Consider the following 15,914-nt stretch of genomic DNA (forward strand, 5'->3'; position numbering starts at 1 on the left):
CCAGCTTCTTTCCTCTTCCGTTTCGTTGCATCATTTTTTCGTCTCCACGCCGCCCCCGCGCGAGCGGCGACTCCCCCCCTCCCCTCCATATAAAGACGAGATCACGAATTCCCCACTCCCCAATTCGGCAACTTCCCCCGACCCCCGATCCGCCCACGATCCCGCGCTCTCGCAATCCCGCAAAACCCTAGCCGCCGCCGCCGCTGCTGAGGCTGCTTGCGATGGGGAAGCCGGGGGAGTATGATGATGGCGGGGACGACTCCGAGGAGGAGCAGCAGCTCTCCTCTTCGTCTTCCGCCGGCGAGGAGGAGGAGGAGGAAGAGGAGCAGCAGGTGGGGGAGGAGGGGTTTAGCGGGGAGGAGGAGGAGCAGGAGGTTGAAGGGGAAGGGGAAGGGGAGGGGGAGGGGGAGCAAGTGGAGGAGGAGGAAGAGGAGGAGTCCAGCGGTGGAGAGGAGGAGGAGAATGAGGAGGAGGAAGAGGAAGCAGAGGCGGATGGTGAGGGTGCTGAGGAGGAGGAGGAGGAGGAGCAGGGGGCGGGGGAAGAGGAGGAGGTTGACGAGGAGGAGATCGAGGCGGTAACCACCGGCGCGGGAGCGGACGACGACGACGATGGAGGCGACGGCGGGGGTGCGGAGGAAGAGTCAGAGTCCACGGAGGACGATGAGGTCGCTGCCGGGAAGGATGGCGGCGGTGAAGACGGCGACGAGGTGGGTGGGCTTTTGTTTTTTCGGTGGTCTCGGGGACATGGAGTTGGTTTTATGTTTGAATCTAGTGGTAGGTGATGGCGATTATGCTAGGATTTAGATTGATCCTTTTTGTTCCAGACGAAATCATCAGGTGGTCTTCTGATTTCCGTTGATTATATAGATTTTTCATTGTCCCCTCTGCTTAGCTGTAAAATAGACTGATATGCTTGTATACTCTCGTAGGCGTTTGAGGGATGGTATTAGAGTTCAATAGTTCATTTTGAAATGTAGATTGTAGTTTTACAGTAAAATTGTTCTTTGTTTGGTCCATCTGGTGGTCTTTGCCATCTTTATCAGTTAAGTTTTCTGTAGCAAGATGTTTAAATCTTCATGGTATATTTCTGCTACTAATGTAGTTTCCTAGTTATCAAACTGTGATCTGTTAGTTCTAAAAAGGAGTTATAATTTCTTCTTGAAAGGTGGTGATTATTCTGAGGTGTCGATCAACATCACTGAGTTGCTCTTTGTTTTCAATTACAGTCGGAAGATGCTACTGGAAATGCAGAGGTTGGGAAGCGGGAGCGAGCAAAGCTCAGGGAGATGCAAAAGATGAAGAAGCAGAAAATTCAGGAAATACTGGATGCCCAAAATAAGGCCATTGATGCTGACATGGTTCGATAAGTTCCCATAACTATAAATAAACCTGCAGCTGGGAATGTCTTTTGATACATGATTTATATCTTTTTTGCTTTTTGCATTCACTTTATGGCTTTTAGTTCTATGGTAGCTTAGAAAATTAAATTCATGGACAGAACAACAAGGGGAAGGGACGTTTGAAGTATCTCCTGCAGCAAACTGAAATATTTGCTCATTTTGCAAAAGGAAACCAATCAACAGAGAAGAAGTCGCGTGGAAGGTATTTTCTTCCTTGGAAACATACTAAGCCCCTGCTTTCCATTAAAGGAAGTTACTGGTTTTCATTTGTTACAACAGTGCCAATCATCCTTTTATAACATGTACAATGCTTTGTCTTTGATACTTGGCTTCCTGTCCTGTTCCTATATTCACAGCCTTGATGAACTCCAAGATATCATGTAGTGCATTCCTATATTCACATTAAAGCTTTTTTCTGTTGGAACCTGTACATATTCTGATTTCAGATGGAAATTGTTAAAACATGCAGCTACCAGTCATCTTTGGCTCATTTATATTGTTTAGTAACTTTTCATAAGCGCGTACAACCTTCAGCATTTTTTTTTTGCGTCCTAGCTATCTAATATCAAGTGATCAGCTCATGAATAATTGAAGAAACTCCACCTTGCATGGTGTTTATTTGAAATATTTCAATAATCTGGCAATGGTACTACTGACCACAACATTCAGCTCCATTTATCCAGAACATCTATCTGTTCTGCTTGCTGCGGAATATATTTCATTGTTCTTTGTAGGTCTTCTTTGTTTTGCTAATGTGGTCAGGATCTTTAGGGGACGACATGCATCAAAGATGACAGAGGAGGAAGAAGATGAGGAGTATCTCAAAGAGGAGGAGGATGCCCTTGATGGTGCAGGAGGGACCCGTCTAGTTTCACAACCATCATGTGAGCATTTGCTTGATGATTCTATCAGACCTTTTGTTTTACGGGCCAGTCTTAAATGCAGTTCATGTAAGAAAAATGTTTATTTTGCATGGAAGGTTCAGTTTGTTTGACGGTGAAACAGTACAGCACGGGTTGTGATTTCATTGCAAATTTGCAATTGCCTGTGCTGAATTAATCAACATTTGTGATTATTTTCTCTTCAGTGGCTTTTCTAGTTTCTATTGGTTATTTGGGATCTTGATGGTATCATGAGTAACAAGATTTTAATTTCGGATGTTGTTTAACTCTTAAAGTTTAAGGTATAGCGAGGGAGCGCAGTAAATTATGTTGCTGCATCCCACGGCTTGGATACAATTGTCTACCACTTCTGTTATGAAAGGAAACCCTGGTGCTTATTCTTATCTACTCTTGGTCCTAGTGGCAGGAAAAGAGATAATATCTATCGCCATTATTTGAGCAAATCTTGGTGAACGTGTTGATGTTGACGGTCTGTCTGTCTGTTTCATTGATGGCCACAACTAGATTTGGGCTCTTTCTATTGTTCTACTGGATATTGTGCCGATGAAGTTGCAAGCTTATAGGAAGCTTTTGCCACTATATTCCTTGTGGTTACTCATTATTTTCATCTCTCTTTTTTATTTGAAAAGGCGAGACAAATACCAACGCCCACCTGGAGAAGACATACCAATGCAGTGAACCTCCCGTAAACACTGCACGCATTTTGTTCAGACTCACCCAATTATAAAGCCATTGTTTCAATTCAATGCAACCTCAAACACGTTGACTAGAACATAGGGGTAGTTTCTTTGATTTTAGTAAATTTTCAGTTCTTTTGGTCTCTGGCCACCAATATATATATTTTTTGTATCGCAAAATTGAGTGTTACCAAAAACATTTTTTTTAATATAACAAATCAAGTGGTTCTCCTTAGCGGCATTCTCTTTGTTGCCATTTGATCGAAGATCATGCCGTTTGATCATGCCAGTTAAGTGCCATTAACCATTTATTAATAAAAGTATATTTGGCATGTTTTCTCACAATGACTTATTTAGCTAAGCCTACTGCAAAAAAATATCTGCAAGGGACCACATTTAGGGGTTGCTCTATGTACTGGGATAGCCGGGAATTCCTGCATATCCATGTGGGAATTATACTGATTTTCATTGGGTTACACATGTCGAGGCAATGATTCCGGTCAATCTAAACAAGTCTGTAAAATAGTTTGTCCGAGTTTGCTAGTTTTCGTTCAATTATTGAAAATGATTCATCTGTAGGTCTATTTAAATTTATTTGCCGTTGATCAAATGATTGATGACATTCCTCATGGGGAAAAAAAACGATTGATGATACCTATGAGGACTCAAATTAGTGACTTTTTCATGGCACAGTTAATCATAAACAGTAGAATATTTGCTCCACTTAAAATGGACAAGTAGAACACGTAAATATAGAAAGGAAGAAGAAACTGACTTGTCTTTTTAAAATTGTTTTTTTGCATGTTGCTTGCTTAGTTAACATGTCTTTGATCTTGTGTGAGCCAAGGTCCAAGTCATCGACGGTATGCTGTGCATCATCTGCTTTTGGTCAAAATAGTTTTTTTTTAATAAATCAAAGAAGTTAGTTGTAGACCAAAAGTTGTTAGGTTTTTATCCATTAAAGAGAGGAGCTGAAGTGAAGTATGCAAAGGAATTACAGGAGTAAACTGTGGCATGTAACGGATTACACTTGTACAGAACAATACACAAATTGCCTATGAATCTATCCACTGCTTCTTGGCAGTCACTCTCTTTAGTTCATGGCGTGTGTGATAGCAAGGTGCACTACGGTGTTGTCATAGATTCCTAGTTCATTCATTTGATTTTTTTTTCATTTTTTGATAAGTTGATCTTGATTTTTGGGGATAAGTATGCATCCTTGTCAGCATTTAACACCAGTCTTTCTGTCCTGATGTTGTCATATACTCGTATTTACATCCTTGAACTGAATGCTTTTGTTTATGGACAAATCTTCTTGTTGCTTTATTTGTGAAAATAACGAGTCGGTCAAACGGCCACAGACTTGTATGATCTCATCAGTTCATGTTAACTACTAAATGCTCATTATGTTCTCTTTGGTTTACTTGACAGGCATAAAAGGAAAGATGAGAGATTACCAACTAGCTGGACTTAATTGGCTCATACGTTTGTATGAGAATGGCATCAACGGGATATTGGCAGATGAGATGGTATGCACTCATTTTGCCTTTTATTATTTCTCTCCACTGTTTTTACACATTAATTAACATTATACTTATTTGCTCATATATGGTTATGCTTAATTCAACTTTATGAGCTCATATTTGGCATGAAACCCCTTCTCGTTCAGGGTCTTGGAAAAACCCTTCAAACTATCTCCCTGCTTGGATATTTGCATGAGTTTAGAGGTATAACCGGTCCCCACATGGTTGTTGCACCAAAGTCCACTCTTGGGAACTGGATGAAGGAAATACAGCGTTTTTGTCCTGTTTTGCGTGCTATCAAGTTCTTAGGAAACCCTGAAGAAAGGGTAATCCCCACGCTATCTCAGTCATTCCTGTGAACCTCTTGTGATGTATTGCTGACATGTTTATTTTACTTTGTCAGAATCATATACGGGAAAACTTGTTAGTTCCGGGGAAGTTTGACGTCTGTGTTACTAGTTTTGAAATGGCAATTAAAGAAAAAACTGCATTGAAGCGTTTCAGCTGGCGTTATATTATTATTGATGAAGCCCACCGGATAAAAAATGAAAATTCCCTCCTCTCTAAGACGATGAGGATTTACAATACTAATTATCGTCTCCTCATTACAGGCACTCCACTGCAGGTATATTAGCACCAACCTGATCACATTAATGCGACCTATCCAAATTTTGTACTTTCTAATCTTCTGGTAATTTGCTTCAGTATATTTCAAGTTTAAGTTTTGTCTAATTTTATCACCACTGACTGGATTATGCTGCAGAATAATCTTCATGAGCTTTGGTCTCTTCTCAACTTCTTGTTGCCTGAAATATTTAGTTCTGCTGAAACTTTTGATGATTGGTTCCAAATCTCAGGGGAAAACGATCAACATGAGGTTGTTCAGCAGCTTCATAAGGTAACAGATTTAATACCCATGTTCTCAATTGATAGATCCTGTTGGTTTTCATGTTATGATTTGTGTAGCATGTTGTGTTTGAAGGTTCTGCGTCCATTTCTTCTTCGGAGGCTTAAATCTGATGTTGAGAAAGGTTTACCACCAAAAAAGGAAACTATACTTAAAGTTGGAATGTCTGAGATGCAGAAGCAATATTATCGTGCTCTGCTTCAGAAAGATTTGGAGGTTGTCAATGCAGGTGGTGAGCGCAAGCGCCTTCTTAACATAGCCATGCAATTGCGTAAGTGCTGCAACCATCCATATTTATTCCAAGGTGCTGAACCTGGTCCACCTTATACAACTGGAGATCATCTAATTGAGAATGCAGGTAATATTCATTCATTCTCGTATCTGTTATAAACCGGTACTAGTATTTGTTATAAATTAGTACTTCACACATAGCTCATGCACTCTTATTTTGCAGGAAAAATGGTTCTGTTAGATAAATTGCTACCCAAGCTAAAGGAGCGTGACTCCCGAGTACTTATTTTCTCACAGGTCAATATTTTCTTTCTGTTACATTCAAGTTGAGTTTGCATCGTGTCAGTTCAGACACAACCAAGAATATGATAGCAATCTTATTTCATGAGTTGCATGTGTTCTGCTTGTGAGCTGGTTTGATGCCAATGTCCACATTTTTATCTCTAATTATTACTTTTCTGCCAATGACTGTTTCCATACCATTTGTATACACACAATTGTGTATCCTGCAGATGACAAGGCTTTTGGACATCTTGGAAGATTATCTGATGTACAAAGGGTATCAGTATTGCCGAATTGATGGGAATACTGGCGGTGAAGATCGTGATGCTTCGATTGAAGCTTTCAACAAGCCAGGGAGTGAAAAATTTGTTTTCTTGCTTTCAACTAGGGCAGGTGGTCTTGGGATTAATCTTGCCACCGCTGATGTTGTTATTCTTTATGATAGTGACTGGTAAGTCCCTTTCAAATTGTAAATGTTATCATTCTACAATGTGTGAAGTTAAAGGTTATGGTTGCTTGGTTTCGTAGGAATCCTCAAGTGGATCTGCAAGCACAAGATCGTGCACATAGAATTGGTCAAAAGAAAGAAGTTCAAGTTTTCCGTTTCTGCACTGAGGTTTTTTCTCACTTTTTTTACAGTTGGAAACGCTGGTTTAGCACCAAGCAGTATATATACTCCTATAAGCATTCCTATTCACTGTCACCACCACCACCACCACCAACTCCATGTTTTTTATTTATACTATGTTTTTTAAAAGAAAAAAAAATGATTGTGGATCCCACATGTCAATCACTCACACCAACTCTACTTTTTATGAGAAAAAAGACCGTGGAATCAATAGGTCCATATGTTAATAACAAATATATGTAGCAATTAAAAGATGATATATGTAAAAAAATAATGTTAATAACATGTTAATAATATTTTTAAAGTAAAATCCCATTGCAACGCATGGGCAGTATGCTAATCTTCTATTTATGTATATAACAGAATATATTTCATATACTATGCAGTATACTATTGAAGAAAAAGTGATTGAGAGAGCATATAAGAAGCTTGCCTTGGATGCTTTGGTCATACAACAAGGTCGATTGGCAGAGCAGAAAGGTTGGTTTCTTCACTTCATAAAGTTGCTTGACAAATGAAGATTATGAATAAGAACATGAATTAATGTCCTTCTGTTGTTCAGCTGTCAATAAGGATGAGCTGTTGCAGATGGTGAGATTTGGTGCTGAAATGGTATTCAGCTCTAAGGATAGCACAATAACAGATGAAGATATCGACCGCATCATCGCTAAAGGAGAAGAGGCAACAGCACAACTTGATGCAAAAATGAAGAAGTTCACAGAAGATGCTATTAAATTTAAAATGGACGACAGTATGTCTCTCTCTCTCCCCCTCTTTTCTCTGAGTCTGTGCATATATTCAATGCAAACTCATAAAATTTTGGTCTTGTTGGTTCTTAATAGCTCCAAGAAATGTTAATGCATGTGTAGTGGCATGATTTCTGCCAGATTAAAAAAGAACTCACTGGAAATGAAGATTCAATTATTTGTGCACATACTTCATACTCATTGCATAATGCATTATGCATCTTATCTATTTTTTAAGAATTTTCTAAACCTTTTAAGATCATAATTAAATATGTTTGCAGAAATTAGTGTTTCCTCATAAAATCAGCACATAGCTCTATTGTACATATGGACTGTATTATTCCTAAGCTTATGCATTCATGTTTTCTGCAGCTGCTGAACTGTATGATTTTGATGACGACAAGGTAATGAACCAGTCTTATGTTCTGTTGTCTGTTCCATATACCTTAGCTTAATTCAATTGTTATCATTGTTTTGATATTATTAAGATATGCTGTCATATTTGGTCCAAATTTATGATAATCAAATGCGTGCTATCTTTTTTCTGAAGGATGAAAACAAGCTTGATTTTAAGAAGTTGGTGACTGACAACTGGATAGAGCCAACCAGCAGAAGAGAAAGGAAGCGGAAGTATGCTTGTTTAACCCGTGTTATGGAAATTTTTAATGAAAAAAATAATCGTCATTTTCTGATCAGACTAATCTGTGTCAATATATTTTTATTAGCTACTCTGAGTCTGATTATTTCAAGCAAGCACTTCGCCAAGGTGCACCAGCAAAACCTAGGGAACCAAGAATTCCTCGAATGCCACACTTGTAAGATTGTTGACATAGTCGGTTTCCATTTTCAAACTCTTAATCTACTAATTTGGATTTTGGTTTTGTTTGTGTCAGGCATGACTTCCAGTTTTTCAACACTCAGAGACTCAACGAATTATATGAAAAGGAAGTCAAATACCTTGTGGTAACTCTCCAACAGAACTCTATTTTCAATATCACCTACCTTCCACTTTAGTGTTTAATTGATAAGTAACCAGTTTCGTACCTGAAAGTTCCCTTTTTCACTTATGTCAGAAGCATATGACATACTATATAACATATTTACATTACTATATGATAGATTACTTTTGTTCTTGACATATTATTCCTTGGCCATGTAGAAGTTCCAGAGAAATAGGTTTCCCAGTGTGCAAGTAATTGTATATGTGCACTATGTGGGACAATTGTTTTTGTGATTCTTGATCTTAACTTTACCTATTTCATAAATCTTAACCAGCAAGCTAACCAGAAAAAGGATACAGTTGGTGAGGGTGATGACGAAGGTACTAGCAACCATGCATTTCTAGTGGTACTAAAGCAAATATTTGGTTTTGCTTATGAATTCTGTTCTGATATTTAGATCAATTGGAACCATTGAACGCGGAGGAGCAAGAAGAGAAGGAGCAGCTATTGGAAGAGGTGGCTATAAAAAATCTTTTATTGGATTTACTTTTACTGTTATATCTTTAAGGGGGAAAATGTCTGTTCCTGTCGTTGAACTTCTTTGCCTGCTTTATCTATATTTTCTTCCCTTTAAGTTTGGTTTTCTATTATATAATACCCAGGGTTTTTCGACATGGACAAGGAGGGACTTCAATACATTCATCCGGGCTTGTGAGAAATATGGTCGTAATGACATAAAGAACATATCCTCTGAAATGGAGGGAAAAACAGAAGAGGAAGTACAACGATACGCTAAAGTTTTCCAGGAAAGATACAAGGAATTGAATGGTATATGTTGGAACCTTTTTTCTTACTGTTACTGTTCCCAACTGACTTGTTTGATATGTGTAGTTGAGAAATGGCGACACAAATCCTGTTTTGACTAATCCATGTGGTTTCTTCATCTTATCAGATTTTGACCGAATTATTAAGAACATTGAGAAAGGAGAAGCGAGGATCTACCGGAAGGATGAGATTATGAAAGCTGTTGGGAAAAAGCTGGACCGCTATAAGAACCCTTGGTTAGAGTTGAAAATCCAGTATGGCCAGAATAAAGGGAAGTTGTACAACGAAGAATGTGATCGTTTCATGGTAAGCTATGACCCAATTGTTCCTGAACATCTTAACCCTTTTTTTTGCATATTAATATGTTGTGCCTATACAGTTATGCATGGTGCACAAACTTGGTTACGGAAACTGGGATGAACTGAAAGCAGCCTTTCGCATGTCGCCCTTGTTCCGCTTTGATTGGTTTGTGAAGTCTAGAACAACCCAAGAGCTGGCTAGGAGGTGTGAGACCCTCATCCGTCTAGTGGAGAAGGAGAACCAAGAGTATGATGAGCGTGAGAGACTGGCCAGGAAAGATAAGAAGGTTGGTTATATTAATAGGCCTTCTCTTATTTCCTTTTGGCTTCTAGCTCACTTGATAGTGAAATACAAGCATATTGCCTGTAGTAGTCATCACATTGCAGTATTTCTAAACTTACAGTTTTTACTTTCTTTCTTTGCAGAACATGTCACCAGCAAAGCGTTCTTCATCAAGGTCGCTCGATACCCCTCCACAGAGCTCTTCAAAGAGGAGGCGCCAGTCCCACACTGAGGGCAATGCAGGCTCTGTAAGCGTTGTTTACATGTCACCCTGTTCTCTATCTTTTCCTGAACTGCATAACTTTGTTCAAGTAAAGTAGGAACTCACCCATTCATATTTTCGCAGGGAAGGAGAAGGCGAGGTTGATCTGATAATTGTATACTTGCCCATGCATTTGGGAAGCTCATTGGGAGGTTGACATGAAATTCAAGGGAAACCCCAGATACATCCCCGTTGTGTAGCAGTAGCTTTAGTTCAAAATGGTGACTTTGAAACTCGTAGAACATAGCTCCAGTGAAATGGTTAACTTGTATACCGGTTAAAGTGATGTGTTTTTAAGTTTTAAACTGGATGGGCAACATTTTTAGGTGGATCATAGCCATAGCAAGTCGTTGATACCTCTTTTTGAGACATCCAATAAAACAAAAGTTGCTTTTACCTGTATGCATGTCGTCTGCACTCTGCACACCAATGTACCAGTACCGTCTGGCGTCTGCATCTTCGCACAGGTAATGATATTTCCTTTTTCCTGGAAAGGGGACATGACATCCCCTGTATCTTTGATGTCTTCTTCTGCCTCATTTCCTACCCAGTGTGAAGCACAAAACTCATCGTGGTTGATATCTCCAGAAAAGATGAAATGTATCAATGAGAGCAAAATGGATGCTGGCTGTCTCTAGTAAAGATGAAATGGATCAGTGAGCAAAATGGATGTCAGCCAGCATCAGGCGATGAAATCTATCCCTGCACTGCAGTATCTCGCAACTCTGGAACAACTTCATGTGGCAACATCATAACAGGCAGAGTACAGATGCACATGATCCGAAGAAAAATGAACGATACTACATTGTCAACAAAAAAACATGGATGCTCACTGCTGTTTGTAATCTCACAAAGAAAATTTGCATTCCGTATAAATATATGTATATATAGTTCTCATTCAATCTTCTTGACAAGAAAGTGGTACATGAAAAATCCAACAGGTCCGGATATCACGAGATGCCCGCTCTCCAGCTCTTCATATAGTTATGTCTATCTGCCTAATACTCGAGAGAAAAATGAAAGGAAAAGAAACAATCAAAACTGAGATGCAGCTGAGCCTCAAGCTCTCAGCAGCCCTGACTAAAACTGTGGCTCAAATATGGAGCTTACTGAGCTCGGAACTCGCTGGTGCAGCACCGCTTGTTTCTCTGGTGTTCTTGTGAGCTTCAGGTTCTTGTCTAGGCGGGGCTGAGAAGATCTGAACAGCTGGTTGTGCATGAGCTGCTCCAGCACTGGAGTTCACCACATTTGGTCTCGCGGAGCATACAGGGACAGCCGTCCTGATTGTAACAGAGGCAGCTAACCATGGAGGCCGCTGCTGGTATAACAAACTTGGTGAAGGAATTCTTGTTCCAAATCTTGGTGGAGCTTGTGCACGGGGAGACCAGCACTCAGGTGACGTACCCGCACTTATTTGAGGACTGCTTCTGTGGGCAGGATCACCACCTTCATGAACAGAACTAGGTGATGTAGGCACACTAATTTGAGGACTATTTCTGTGGACAGGATCACTATGACGAACAGAACTATAATGATGCTGCTGGCCAGTTCCATGAAGAACAGGATTGACCTTTGATGGTGGTGATGGTGGCTGTTCTGCGGACTTCTTTGATTCCAACCGCACACCACCCATAATTTCTTTTTCTTGATTTGATTCTAGCTTTTGTGATGGTGAATGCATAGTGGAGCTTGAGGCAGTATGAGCTTTGGTTTCTTCCTCAGAGGGAGGACAGCTCTCAGTACATTCTTCTTTCCTGATATCCAGACCAACATTTTCTGATGGACCAGAGAAATCTGGAGAAGTGTATTGGGAGAAGACCGCAGCATCAGGAAGCTCAACTGCACCAGCACCCACTAACCTTTTCTCGTGAACTTTGTGGACATTCACTTGCAACTGGCTTCTTGGTACATAGGAGGCTGGATAAGGTGAGAAGTACCGTGGAAGGACAGGAGCAGGAAGAAGACCTAAACCATCTTGACTGGCTGGCATGGTGAACTGCCCTCTAGGTGCAGGGTACAGGTGGAGCATAGTTGGAGGTGGTGGAAAGCCTGTACTGCCCATGGTGGGTACCATCGGAAAATGTGGCTTCTGCTGTGTTGTGTGCACCTGATGCCACATATGGTACATTGCTTGCTCTGGTGGAACGCTTGGATATGTATGCTTTTGTAAATGCAACCGGTGGAGTGATGCATTTGATTTTGGATAAGAGGGTCTCCGAGATGGCAGTCGGTTGCTGCTCTGTTGTTTTTCCTTTTGGTGTGGTGTCTTGCCTCCATTAGTCTGATTCAAGCTTGCAAGAGTACGAGCCACTATAATCTGTTCCTGATCATCGTCATCATGATCTGGTGGACAAGATGAGGATGATGGGTCACCTACTCGGGGCACTGTTAAGCACAATAAACCCAAATAGTCAGTGAACAAGTTCTGAAATTGACATAATGGAATGAATAGGAAATGCCGCAGTACATTATAGATGGGTTAATAAGGCCAGATGCACCAGCCTATATGAATGTTTTTCCTCTTTATTTTTCGAAGAAAGCACTTAGCAAATAGGTGGTTCATTGTTGTAAAAGGCAGGTGGGATGGGGATAAACATGCAACGAACCATGCATTAGAAGAAAAAGTTGGTAAAAAGGTGAGAAAATGCTCACATTTCTTCAATTCAGACCAGGCAGCCATAGCAGCATTTTTTTGTGCTTGTTTCTTGGTCTTGCCGGGATTGCCAGTAAATGTCATCCCCGCCAACTCCACTGTACATGTGAACACTGGTGTATGGCCTGGCCCAGACCGAATGGTAGTGTACACGGGCAGTTTTAAACCTGCTCGATGAGCAGTTTCTTGAAGTAGGTTCTTGTAGATCCCTGTTTCATCCTATAGAGGAAAACAGCTTTAGGCCCTCAGCTTGAAAAGCGTTTCTCAAGAGGTTACAAAATGCACAATATAGTATATGCACATTAACACAAGTAAGCTCAATGTTTATTTATTAATATCCATTCCAGATGTTGGAACCTTGATGACATCAGTTAGCATTGTAGAGGTGCACACTGGAAGAAAATCACATGGTTGCCAACCTTGTCGTTGCATATACTAATTTGTTTTTACTGTAAAAATCAGGAATGATGCAACTAGGTGGGACAACTGACAAGTCAACATCAAATATCATAAATGAATTGAACCATCCCAACCGATCCATCATAAATAATACCACATTGCTTTGACTTATTGCTGTGGGAATTGTCAAGAACACTGAACTTTTAATAAACCTGCCACTGGAAGTATTTTAGATACATCCACAGTGCAGATGAAATTTATTGCCATTTGACCAAAGGAAAGGTTGGTTTAACCAATGAATCACATCCAGTGATCCAGGATATTGACATTTCACAATGTCCATCCACAGAGCAACTACTACAATTTATACAATAGAGTTGGAGCAGGGTGTAAAAGCTGCCATAATAGCATCCAGCAAGTACGACTTGTCAAATAAAAATTTTACAGATAAAGCAATCAGATGATGTGTAATGGTGTCAGTAAGTATAGCATTGTTAAGCATTGAAAAGTCTAACTATGAATTGTGAGTCCTGGTCTGAAGCAACGGTTTGCTTATGCTGTTTCCTTTCAGCATAAGCTATGAATTCATGTCATGCTGTAGCTTAAACATTGAAAAGTCTAATTATGAAATGTGAGTTCTTACCGCATCCAACTAAGCTACGGCAAGTTAAATAAAGAACTGACGATGGTTGTTGCTTTCAACTTCCCGTGCTAATCTGACTTTTTCGGTGCTTGGTGTGACTGTGATAGCCTTTTGCAGTTGTCACTAGATGATTGGCAACAATGCAATCTGGATGATCTATTAGCTAGTACACTTTCAATCTGGATGATCTATTAGCTAGTACACTTGCGACAAACTTATTTGGTAAAGATGAAAATACCATTTAACTCTCCCCGGTTTGAGCACTTTATCAACAGAAAGGTGCCTATGACAGGTCAAGTTCTAAATTCTAATTCTAGATAAAATTGAACTACAATGAGATCTTATTTAGGGGAACGCTGATAGCTCTTTACACCCAAACTAGATTGATTACAAAGCACTCATGGTTAGTACTAGGAGTAAGTACTGTTCCAGGGTGTCAGTCAACATACAGAGATTTCTCAAGATGGAAAATGTAGAAGTTTTCATACAAGGATATGTAACTGATTTCAATATCATATTGCACAAGAACCAATTTCTGGAGGGATCAACAAAACCTACCAGAACTTTTGCAGCAAGTGATGATGATGGCCCTCTCCTCGACAACTCATTGAGCGCTACTTCTGCCGCCGCATGCTCTGCCAACCGCAAAGTAGAGCAGAATGTGGGGCTTTCAAATGTTTCTCCATTGAAATTAACCGTGGCCTTAAACCGCGGAGCGTGATCTGGTCCCTCACGGATGCACGCATAAGACGGCAAATTGAAGCAGCTCCTCTGAGCAAGCTCCTGGAGCTGGTTCTTGTACATGCCTGCAAACCAGGAGCCAAATAAACCACTTTAGCATTACAGACCGGTAATCGCAACCGGAAGGGCGCAAAGATCACATCTTGTTCCCTCTACAATCCAGACACAAGCATAAATCGATAACGCGAAGAGGCACACACCTCAGATGATATAAATCAAACAAGCTATGAAGATATCTCTATGGTCAAGAGTCCAGAACTGCTTTTGCCCACACTCCCCCTCAGCTCTCCTTCACCATTGATATCCTCCTCTTGCAGCAGCACATGACAATCAACAACTCTACATATGAGAAGAAAAACGTTAGCTACTTTTGCACTCGAAAATCCTACAGAAGAAGACACAATTCTCGGTTCTAAGAACGCAGTAAACCAGATGCTCAAATTCGCGGTAACAATCATACGGAACGGAGATGAATGCGATTCTCCACAGCCATGGAGAGCTTACAGCTAGAGCAGCGGAGGACAGCAGCAAGAACGGCTGGCTCAGCTCCCCGAATCAAATGCAGCGCAGCAGGGAATCAAGAACACGGGCCCGGACGCGACAGGAGGAGCAAATCAAGAAACCAAATTCGCGCCTGAGAAACCCACGCGCTAACCAAATTCAGGCGCGAATAATCGGGTATCAGCCAAAACCGGCGACCAATTCCGGCAGCGGAGTGCGGCCGAGCCGACCACCACGGCCATGGCCGCCGGCGAAGAGGAGCCAAGATCGACGGAACCCCCGCCGCGCAAGAACCCACCAACCCAGATCGAGCAAATACCGCCGGCAGATAGCGAGAGGGAGGTCAGAGCAAACGCAAACCTGCGGAGACCGCTCGATTCGTCTTCCTCCTCCCACTCCTCGATCCCTCCAGCTACGGCAGCAATCTTAAGGTAGGATTAGAAACAAAAAAGAAACAAAATTTCCTCCCTTCCTCCTTCCTCTAGGCCTAGCGCCCTAGCTAGGAGCGAGGAGACTAGTCCTTCGTGGCTCGTGGGATCGCGGCGAGCTTGCTGCTGCTGCGAGTGGCGAGGGCGAGGAGGAGGAGGAGGAGGATGGGTTAAGCTCAAGGTTAGGAGCAGGTAGAGAGAATTAGGCGACGGCTAAGTGCTAACCACGGACTTAGGTCTAGGAGGAGCAGTGATGGTAGGCTGGTAGCATTATTAACAGTAGCTGTGGTGAGAGTGAAGGAGTACTCCCTCCTCTGTCACGAAGTATTGAAGTAGACAAGATGCTAACTTATTTTGAGATAGAGAAAGTACTCTCTCTATTTAAAAAAATAAATCTTTATTTTTAGTTTTATATATGTATATGAGTTTATTCTTCGTCGTTTAGTATGATATGATAATTATAGGCACCGGCGTATGAAAATCATAGAAGAGTGAGATCATATGTGGTTACAGTGACATTGCTATTATTACGGTAGATAATATGTAGCCATACCAAGATTATAATGTTCACTATTTTTTAACTCCAATGTATACGCCTCCTACTTAAAATCTAAATGTACATTTCTTGTACTTCACCGAACAT

At 40.9% G+C, this 15,914-nt stretch overlaps 2 protein-coding genes across 3 annotated transcripts; one reads left to right on the plus strand and one right to left on the minus strand.

Moving 5' to 3' along the window:
• The first annotated feature begins 81 nt into the window (after nucleotides 1-81).
• Nucleotides 82-10,782, plus strand: LOC102715482 (probable chromatin-remodeling complex ATPase chain). 2 transcript variants are annotated; one of them, XM_015837583.2, is made up of 26 exons: nucleotides 82-707; nucleotides 1,227-1,358; nucleotides 1,499-1,602; nucleotides 2,172-2,284; nucleotides 4,411-4,508; nucleotides 4,649-4,828; nucleotides 4,906-5,127; nucleotides 5,266-5,400; nucleotides 5,485-5,767; nucleotides 5,864-5,937; nucleotides 6,153-6,373; nucleotides 6,451-6,538; nucleotides 6,937-7,030; nucleotides 7,113-7,301; nucleotides 7,669-7,700; nucleotides 7,847-7,926; nucleotides 8,022-8,111; nucleotides 8,190-8,259; nucleotides 8,572-8,617; nucleotides 8,695-8,753; nucleotides 8,900-9,065; nucleotides 9,190-9,368; nucleotides 9,442-9,648; nucleotides 9,788-9,892; nucleotides 9,991-10,373; nucleotides 10,458-10,782. In XM_015837583.2, exons 1-25 carry the CDS (start codon nucleotides 222-224, stop codon nucleotides 10,009-10,011), a joined length of 3,474 nt encoding a protein of 1,157 aa, XP_015693069.1. In that variant the 5' UTR covers nucleotides 82-221; the 3' UTR covers nucleotides 10,012-10,373; nucleotides 10,458-10,782. The 2 variants fall into 2 exon arrangements, with proteins under 2 accessions (XP_015693069.1, XP_015693070.1); XM_015837584.2 differs by having other exon boundaries at nucleotides 10,495-10,782.
• An 84-nt stretch (nucleotides 10,783-10,866) lies between these two features.
• On the minus strand, nucleotides 10,867-15,498 carry LOC102718831 (double-stranded RNA-binding protein 2-like). Its single transcript, XM_006653990.3, has 5 exons — nucleotides 15,204-15,498; nucleotides 14,543-14,681; nucleotides 14,160-14,407; nucleotides 12,559-12,778; nucleotides 10,867-12,291 (listed from the first exon to the last, which is right to left on the minus strand). Exons 3-5 carry the CDS (start codon nucleotides 14,403-14,405, stop codon nucleotides 11,000-11,002), a joined length of 1,758 nt encoding a protein of 585 aa, XP_006654053.1. The 5' UTR covers nucleotides 14,406-14,407; nucleotides 14,543-14,681; nucleotides 15,204-15,498; the 3' UTR covers nucleotides 10,867-10,999.
• Between the last annotated feature and the right edge of the window lie 416 nt (nucleotides 15,499-15,914).

This window comes from Oryza brachyantha, chromosome 5 (genome assembly GCF_000231095.2).
Source record: "Oryza brachyantha chromosome 5, ObraRS2, whole genome shotgun sequence".
NCBI classification, from domain to species: Eukaryota; Viridiplantae; Streptophyta; class Magnoliopsida; order Poales; family Poaceae; genus Oryza; species Oryza brachyantha.

What these genes read in the sequence shown, in the direction of transcription:
- LOC102715482 (XM_015837583.2), top strand. Translation starts at nt 222, where the DNA reads ATGGGGAAGCCGGGGGAGTATGATGATGGCGGGGACGACTCCGAGGAG. An exon ending in TCTAGTTTCACAACCATCAT is followed by an intron (nt 2,285 to 4,410) that starts GTGAGCATTTGC and finishes TTTACTTGACAG; the next exon opens with GCATAAAAGGAAAGATGAGA. An exon ending in TTTTCCGTTTCTGCACTGAG is followed by an intron (nt 6,539 to 6,936) that starts GTTTTTTCTCAC and finishes TATACTATGCAG; the next exon opens with TATACTATTGAAGAAAAAGT.
- LOC102718831 (XM_006653990.3), bottom strand. Translation starts at nt 14,405, where the DNA reads ATGTACAAGAACCAGCTCCAGGAGCTTGCTCAGAGGAGCTGCTTCAAT. An exon ending in CACTTGCTGCAAAAGTTCTG is followed by an intron (nt 12,779 to 14,159) that starts GTAGGTTTTGTT and finishes TTTCCTCTATAG; the next exon opens with GATGAAACAGGGATCTACAA. An exon ending in CTGGTCTGAATTGAAGAAAT is followed by an intron (nt 12,292 to 12,558) that starts GTGAGCATTTTC and finishes TGTGCTTAACAG; the next exon opens with TGCCCCGAGTAGGTGACCCA.